The 8,564-nt window shown below is 49.4% G+C and overlaps 1 protein-coding gene across 1 annotated transcript; it reads right to left on the bottom strand.

Annotated features, from left to right (window-relative positions):
* Positions 1 to 4,634: 4,634 nt before the first annotated feature.
* Positions 4,635 to 6,421, bottom strand: CEBPB (CCAAT enhancer binding protein beta). The gene has a single exon (XM_065849780.2). It carries the CDS (start codon positions 6,143 to 6,145, stop codon positions 5,159 to 5,161), a length of 987 nt encoding a protein of 328 aa, XP_065705852.1. The 5' UTR covers positions 6,146 to 6,421; the 3' UTR covers positions 4,635 to 5,158.
* Positions 6,422 to 8,564: the final 2,143 nt, after the last annotated feature.

Below are 8,564 nucleotides of genomic sequence, written 5' to 3'. Positions count from 1 at the left end.
TCCGGGCAGCCGTGCTGCCTCTCCCAGGATCGTCCCAAACAGAAACTCTCTTGCACTTTTGTGTAGTTTTGCATCAGGCTCCCACCGCACCATAAATGGCACATGATCCTGATGTCAGTCCGAGGCTGTATCTAATCTCTTTAAGTGTTTGCATACCATTGTGCGGCTCATCTGCCCAGGCTGGGGCGAAACAGCCTCAGTTCACGTGGAAGAATCAGGAACCTCAGAAAACCTCAGGGTATTATCCAGGTGTAGGGTGTCTACCAAGGTTTAGCTTTATGTTGCAAAGAGTTAAGTAGAACTTCGGTCTTTTAGTGATTTCACTTGTCTGTTCATCAAGTGTCTCTCAAAAGAGAACTGATTCCCTCACATATTTAACGTACAGTTTTGGCCACATGGTTTTATTTTTACTTTATTGATAGATTACAAAAAGTATTCAGAGTTTAAACAGAAGTGTTTCCTTGGGAGTAGTTAACTATATTCCTAGTTTTTTTTGAATTTCCCAATTAAGGTACTAAGACCCTTTCAACTTATATGCACATGTTTAAGTTTTACTTCGCACTTCACATTAGTGTATGAGGTTTGCCCTGAAATTCTGACTGTTAAGCATTTGCTTACTCAATTTGTGCCGGTGTGAATGGCAGCAAAATTGCAAGACAAGGCATATTGTATCTTAAGCAATATCTGGTCACAGATACTGAAACATTGCTTGAAAACTAGCTAATATGAGAGTAACTTTGGAATTTTATACACATCCTCATCAGTGACACTGGCTGTAGGTAAAGAAGGTGCGCAAAGATTTTCTTCAGGTTGTAATTTCAATATCTGAAGGCTTTTTCAGAATTTTAATGAGGGAAAATGACCACACTGTTATCAAATTACCTATAGAGAGTAGTGTAAGGGAAAGGGACCTGGGGGTCCTGGGGACAGCAGGGTGAGCATGAGCCAGCACTGGGCCCTTGTGGCCAGGAAGGCCAATGGTACCTGGGGTGGATTAGAAGGGGGTGGTCAGTAGGTCAGAGAGGTTCTCCTGCCCCTCTGCTCGCCCTGGGGAGACCACACCTGGAATATTGTGTCCAGTTGTGGCCCCTCAGTTCCAGAAGGACAGGGAACTGCTGGAGAGAGTCCAGCGCAGCCACCAAGATGCTGAAGGGAGTGGAGCATCTCCTGTGTGAGGAAAGGCTGAGGGAGCTGGGGCTCTGGAGCTGGAGAAGAGGACACTGAGGGGGGACTCATTCCTGGGGATCAATATGGAAAGGGGGAGTGTCAGGAGGATGGAGCCAGGCTCTTCTCAGTGACAGTCAATGATAGGACAAGGCGTAATGGATTCAAACTGGAACACAAGAGGTTCCACTTAGCTTTGAGAAGAAACTTCTTCCTGGTGAGGGTGGCAGAGCCTGGCCCAGGCTGCCCAGGGAGGTTGTGGAGTCTCCTTCTCTGCAGACATTCAAACCCGCCTGGACACCTTCCTGTGGAACCTCAGCTGGGTGTTCCTGCTCCATGGGGGGATTGCACTGGATGAGCTTTCCAGGTCCCTTCCAACCCCTGACATTCTGGGATTCTGTGAAATGTGATTAAGTCTCCCATCCAATGGCCCTTTGACGCATGAGTGCAGTTTGGGTGATGTTATTTGATGGAAGAGAAACAATTAGGTTAGAAACAAGTGTATATTTTCCTGCATCTCCAAAAGGCACTAACAGGAGGCAGTGGGAAAAGTGTGAAAGCAACAGCTCGGTGTCAGAGCCACATAGGGTTCCATGGGCTTCGCGCAGAGCAGAAGTGTCAGAAACTGTATTACTAGATAGAAGAACTGCTAACAAAATTATGGTTGTGTTTTAAAATATTTTGTTTGAAAATGATACATATGATTCCTTTTGCAGTGCAACTGAATACAAACACTTAGCAAATGGTAAAACGGTGCTAGACGCTTGGGAAAGGAGATGTCAGTGCTAGGGATTTGATGTTACTTATTTCTACACAGGAAAAAACTCTTGTTATTTTAGTAGTAATGAGGAAGACCCTTATGAATCTGTCAATATAATAAATAATTTGAAAGGGAAAAAAAAAAGCCCAAATGAAATGCTGTTTATAAACTTCCAGAACATTCAAAACACTCCTGGAGTAAGTGCCTTATATTGTCTGACTATTCTTTTTCTTGGACATTTTTTAATTACAGGGGCTTTTTCACTTGCTTGTTTATAGAGTAGGGTATTTCATTACCTTCATGCATTTAATAGCACTACAAAGCTCCTAAAATGTAAGTTATGTGGGTAATACAAGATTATGAATGAAGCATTCTGGAATTCTTTTTCCTTCTGAGACTGCTGTAAAACTGGTGCATCCATGTCCCTGGTTTTTCTGTCTGTATTTGCATCTTTCTGACAAAAACTAATTGCTGCACAGGTTTCTTCCTGAACAAGAAATCTGTAATCCTAATTAAGAGACAAATTGGAATACAGCAGTAATTTAAACATCATTCTTTAAATTGCAGCAACTCTACCCTGGCTCTCCTGAACTGTGGCAGGCAAAGTTTAAGGACGGGGATTAGCTGATTCATGCCTGGTAGAGCTCTGTCTCCAAAACTGGGCTGTAATTTAAACAAATATAAATACCTTTGGTATGTGTTATCTTTCAATCTACCCTGCCTTCTAGCCCCCACAAACTGAACTTCTGTGGGGAGGAAGGGAAGGAGAGAAAGAGAGAGGGAAAGAGAAAGAGAGAGGAAGACAGGAAGAAAGAGAGGAAGAAAGAGAGAGGGAAAGAGAGAGAGGAAGAAAGAAAGAGAGGGAGAAAGAGAGGGAGAGAAAGAGAGAAAGAGAGAAAGAGAGAAAGAGAGAAAGAGAGAAAGAGAGAAAGAGAGAGAGAGAGAGAGAAAGAAAGAAAGAAAGAAAGAAAGAAAGAAAGAAAGAAAGAAAGAAAGAAAGAGAAAGAAAGATAAATGTATCTGAGGACATCTTCAGTCCCCAAGCAATTCCACCCTCAGCAGCGCTGGGTTCTGACTGGGAACGCTGCTTTTAAGTTTGGGTAACATTACATGGCCTACAGCACAAGAAGAAAATAGGATCTAACGATGTGGATAAGTTTCGTAACTAGAAGAATAGTAGAACAAACAGCCACAGGAGGCTGGAGTAATCATCGTCACGAGGGACAGTCAAGACAAGATCTAAAGTCTATCTTGCTTGCAAGACCTTGAGTCATGCTGGTGCAGGAGCTCGCTCACCCAAGAAAATCTATTCTTAGGGTCTCATAAAAACAACTTAACTGCACTGTACGAATTAAAAAGCAGATGGGTGAAATCTGTAGCAGGACTAACACTCCGCTACGTACTACTTCCCAGCTCCTAGCAGGAGCTATGGAGGCATTGCGGGAACGGGAGCGCGTAACCGATTTCATAAGAGCTCTGGGAGATTCCCCTGCAGGAGGCTATGAGCTTCAGTGTCAAAAAAAGCAGAACACTTCTTAAAGAAGAAAACACACTTTGCTTAAAGAAACACTAGAAATAAGCAACAAATTGAATATTTGCCCTTCTGCAATCTGTTTGTATTGGAATGTACAGCAGCAAATTCAAGTCCACTATCTTAATACTGAAAACCCATCCTGTGTTCAGCTGTCAAACAGAGCATAGATGATTAAGGAGTTTCTCTTCTGGGGCACCAGGAATCTGGATCTAAAAACTTAACACTTCAATTTGGCCCGAGAGGAGTATGGAAAATGCTGAGTAAGAGCTGATCATTTGCCCAACTGCTCCACGTAACCAGCTTGAGACTGTTCACTTCTCACAGACTGGACACAGCAGCGTCCAGCGGGGAAAGGACACGGCCCGACCGGCGTGTTCCACGGGCAGGCAGAGCCCCAGCTCCGTCAAAAACAAAGCTATGGCCTCTACAAACTTCCTCCTCCTCTGCCACCCCCCTGTATCTGGTTTTTGCCCCCAACAAACACACATGCACGCAGAAACAAACACCTCTCAGCAGAGAAACTCTGACTGCAGCTTGTAGAGAAATGTCTCAAGGCAAAGGTAAGGGAGTTGTTCACATGCCTCTCACCTGGCCGGGTTTCATGAGAGCTTCCTGAGCAATGACCGAAATTACCGACATCCAACAGAAACGCTACTTTCTCATGTTTATTCCTGTAAACTACAAACATAAGAAATGCTGAATCATAACTTAGAGAATAGAAACTCTGTAAAGAAAAAACAAACACTCATTTCAGGCTTCCTCCCTTATTTTTTCTTCCTCCCTCCAACTTCAGACTTGGCGTTACTTGCCCAAGATTGGTCATGGTTTGGATAGCACATCTCGCTCTACGCGTTCAGAACAGCAAGAAGTGCAAAAAAAAACCCAAAACAAACACCTCCTCCCCAAACAACACCCAAGCGGCAGCTAAAGCGAGTGATTAGAGGAAATAAAATGAGGCAACGAGAACTGGCTAAAGCTTCCAGCTCTGCTCTTTGCTGGGTTTCTCTTGGGGGTTTTGTTTTTGTTTTTGTTTTTCCTTTCTCTGAGTCACAGAGAAAGTTCAAGAGACCAATAGAAATCCTGATCCCCGATCACACCGTTGAGCCAGATTCAGCTAAAAGTTCAACCCTGCATTTAATCTAACTTTAAACATGCCTTCAAAACAAAACAAGCTGCTGTTTTTAACCTAGTCATAAAGTTTATTAAAATTGTTCATTAATGCTTCAAATGTAGCAAGAATGCATAGATCCCAAAATATACATATGTATTTTCTTATAGAAATAGATTATTCTTTATAATAAAAAAAAAACTGTAGGAACATCTTTAACAGATTACTCAATTCATGACTGACAGTTACACGAGATTGCATCATGTACACAGCATTCCCAGCCATGCTTAAAGGATTGCATCACTTCGCCCTTGCTCTCCTCTCGCTCTTTTAAATAACCCAGCGCCCAGCAGCCTGCGGAGCCCGCCCGGGGCCCCCGGGACAGCCCCCGGTCACAGCCCCCGGCCCCGCTGGGGTCCCCGCGCGGCGGAGGGACCTTCCGCCAACATGTAAATAAAGACCAAAAAAAACACCAAACCAACAACAAAAAGTAAAAACCAAACCAACCAACCCGTCCCCGGGCTCCCCCCGCGCCCCGGCCCGAGAGAAGCGCTGAGCAGCGCACGGACCGGCGGCTCCGCCCGGCCGGGGGTCAGCAGCGAGGCGAGGAGGCGAGCAGGGGCTCGGGCAGCTGTTTGAACAAGTTCCTGAGGGTGCTCAGCTCCCGGGAGAGCTGCTCCACCTTCTTCTGCAGCCGCTCGTTCTCGGCCGTCAGTTCCAAGACTTTGTGCTGCGTCTCCAGGTTGCGCATTTTCGCTTTGTCGCGGCTCTTGCGCACCGCGATGTTGTTCCTCTCCCGGCGGAGCTTGTACTCGTCGCTGTGCTTGTCCACGCACTTCTTGGGCTTGTTCTTGCCCGCCGGGGGGGCAGAGTAGCCCCCGCCGCCGCCGGCGGACTTGGAGGACTCGGAGGGGTTGGGGGTGCCGGGGGGGCTGGAGGAGGACGAGGTGGACAGGTTCCCGCTGCTGCCGCTCGGCACCGACTGATAACCCAGGTAGGAGCGCACGGTGCTGCCGTAGGGTGAGGACATGCCCCCCGGTCCCGGCCCGGCTCCCCCTTCTTCCTTACGGGGCCCTTTGCAAGAGTCCAGGGTCTCGAAGACCGGCTCCACTTTGGTTTCCACGATCTGGGGCGGGAAGCAGCCCGGCAGCCCCCCCGGCTTGTGGCTCTGGCTGGCGCAGGGGTGGCTGTGCCGGGGGAGGCTGATGTAGGTGTAGTCGGGTTTCTTGCTCCCGCCGCTGCCTTTATAGTCCTCGGCGAAGAGATCGGAAAGGAAATCTTGGCCGGCGCCGCTGCTGCAGGGAGGCTCAAAGTTGCCCCCTGCTGCTGCTGCGGGAGGAGGCGGCTGGGCCGGCGGCTGGGATGCCAAGGGGTCCAGGTAGGGGCTGAAGTCGATGGCTCGCTCGTGGTCCCCTACGGTGAGCTCGGTCATGGAGCGGCCCCCGGCCGCCCGCGGGTGCAGCTTGTTGAGAGCAGCCAGACAGTCCGCCTCGTAATAGAAATTAGCCACTTCCATGGATTTAAAGGCGGGCGGCTGGATGGGGAGGCATGCTGCGTCCCAGGCCACCAGGCGTTGCATGAAAGCAAAGGGGGATGCGGGGAGGAGAAAACGACGCAGGGGCCCCCCCCGGCAGAGGATCAAGCTGCCGCCGTTGCGGTGGGGGGGTCCGGACCCTGCCTCAGTCCCTGGCGCTGGGCACGGCCCCGGCTGCGCTGCCCACCTGGGCCGGATCAGCTCCTGCGGCGCCGCGGGGCTTCACCGCTCCGGCTGCTGCGGCGGGAGCTGGCGCGGCTCCTCCGGACCATCTGGTTCTGGGTCCCGTGTCCTAAAGTCTCTGACTTAGGAAAGTTCCTTTCCTCAGTTATTTATAGGGGCGGTGGATCCCATAGCAACAGGCGCGTCACCGCCTGGCCGCCTGCCACGCTGCACGCTCGGTGAGTGCTGGCCCCGGCCCCGGAGGAGGCACCCGGGGCGGGTGTGCCGGTGCGGTGCCCCGCCGAGCCGGCCGCAATAAAGCCGGGCTCTGCCGGGCAGGAGGGCAGCGGGCGGCAGGGCCCGCAGGTGCGGGGCAGCGGGGACGGGGCGGGGGCCGCGCTCAGCCCGGGGGGCCGCGGGGACACGGGGGACGGGGCGGTGCTGCCGCCTGTGTGCCAGCCCGGGCTCCGGCTTTTCACCCGAGAGCGGGACTTGGTGCTGGGGCTGACGGTGCCGTGCGGAGGTGGGCACGGATCCCGCCTGGGGCACAGATCCCGCCTGGGGCACGTTTTACCCTTGGGGAAATCGAGGCAGGAGCGATTTTTCCAAGTCCTTTTGCCAAGGCAGGGGAGAAAGCTGCAAATAAAAGACAGATCCCGTTATTCTCCGTCCAGTGCTTGGCTACGTAAATCCCACTGGCGAGCAGAAGTGTCCATAGGGATCTGCGCAGAGCCGTACAGCGGCGAGTGGAGTGGGCACGGCGCTGCTCCAGGCCTCCTTCTTGCGCCTGCAGGCAGCCAGGGAGCCCAGCAAACCCTGCTCCCCTCCCCGTCTCTTCATGCGGGGATGATGGCCTTAAGGTTTGTCTTGGTGTATTTACTTTACATGATATGGTGCAGCTATCAGGGTACACAAGCGATAGGGAATCTGTGCGCTGAAACCAGAGGAGACCATATGTGACATGATTCAGAAGGAAAGTGAGATACGTGCATAGAAACATGGAATGCAAATGTTTTTCGAATTGTGGGGTAAGTTTGGGAAGGAAGACTGAATCTTGATGTCCGTTTTAATTGAAGACACCCACCTTGGGAATTAAACTTAAATTTTCACTCTCTTACTCCCACATTTACCTGTCTACAAGCTGGTGATTCATGCCCAGAATAAAGGACATTAATTTAAAACAAAACATATAATTAAAGGAAGTAGGAGTGTCCTTCGCCTCAGTAAAGAAGACCTAGCACTGCAGGGAAAATGACACTGCCTCTTAGAATAATGTGAAGCAATCCTGCGGTGTGGGAAATATTGTAACGTTAAGCCAGAGGAACAGGTATTGCATTATACGATTCAAACAGTCAACTGTCCATAATGTTCAAACCTCAAAACTTTGAAAAGAGGAAGAATTCAAGAATTAGCCAGTGGATCATACGACTTTATTTTTTTTTTTCATTTGCTTTTTCTTTTCATGTTTTAAAAGGATTTCTTCTTTCCATAACAAAAGTACTCTAACAGGTTTTCAGGCTTCAAATATTTCTAGTTCCATCTTTATCTACCAAGTTAATCTTTGGTGCATGCACCAGAGATTAAATTGGAGCTGGGCCTGGCCAGAGAGCTGGGGCTGGAGGTTGTAGTTGGAGCCCATACCTTCATAAATACAAACATCTGTATTGGGTGCAAATACTGGCAAGTTGCTGTGAGCCAGGGCTTGTTCTTCTGGCTGTTTACTCCCTCATTCTGTGTCTTTATCCTGCATTCTGATCTGGCAGTTGCATCCAGCGGCTGCCCTAACTGGCCTTTGCAACTGAAGTCTTGAAAATTGGTCTCATGTGCTTCCTAACTCCGAAACGTCTCAGAGACCCACAAGCAGAAGATCTCCTGCCGTTGTGGCCTGCTGAAACACATGGTTAGGATTTCTTGGCATTACCCCAATAGGTCTCCAGCTTGCCGCAGCCATTGGCTAGAACAGGATGCTAAAACTAGTTGGTAAATTTCCTGGACAATTTTTCAATATACTTTTTGAGATCTAAATTTGCTGCCTTCGGAGTTCTGCCCTACTCTCTGCTGCTCTGCAGCAAGAAGTTGTCCTCCTACTCAGGCCGATCTTCCCTAACAAAATAAAACGTCTGTGCAACCGTCATGTGAAACAGATTATATCAGGGATGGTGTGGCCCACACCTCCTTTCCAGGCCAGTGCTGAGTAATCCCATAGTCACCGAGATCACACGTCAGCCAGGGTGGTAATTGAGGTTGGATGCTGGCGTGTCCCCTCCTTCCCTTCTCCCCCCTCACCTCCCTGCTGTACCTG

The sequence above is a fragment of the Patagioenas fasciata genome, chromosome 16 (genome assembly GCF_037038585.1).
Source record: "Patagioenas fasciata isolate bPatFas1 chromosome 16, bPatFas1.hap1, whole genome shotgun sequence".
Classification (NCBI taxonomy): domain Eukaryota; kingdom Metazoa; phylum Chordata; class Aves; order Columbiformes; family Columbidae; genus Patagioenas; species Patagioenas fasciata.
This window is presented reverse-complemented; position numbering and strand designations above follow the sequence as displayed.

What these genes read in the sequence shown, in the direction of transcription:
- CEBPB (XM_065849780.2), bottom strand. Translation starts at nt 6,145, where the DNA reads ATGCAACGCCTGGTGGCCTGGGACGCAGCATGCCTCCCCATCCAGCCG.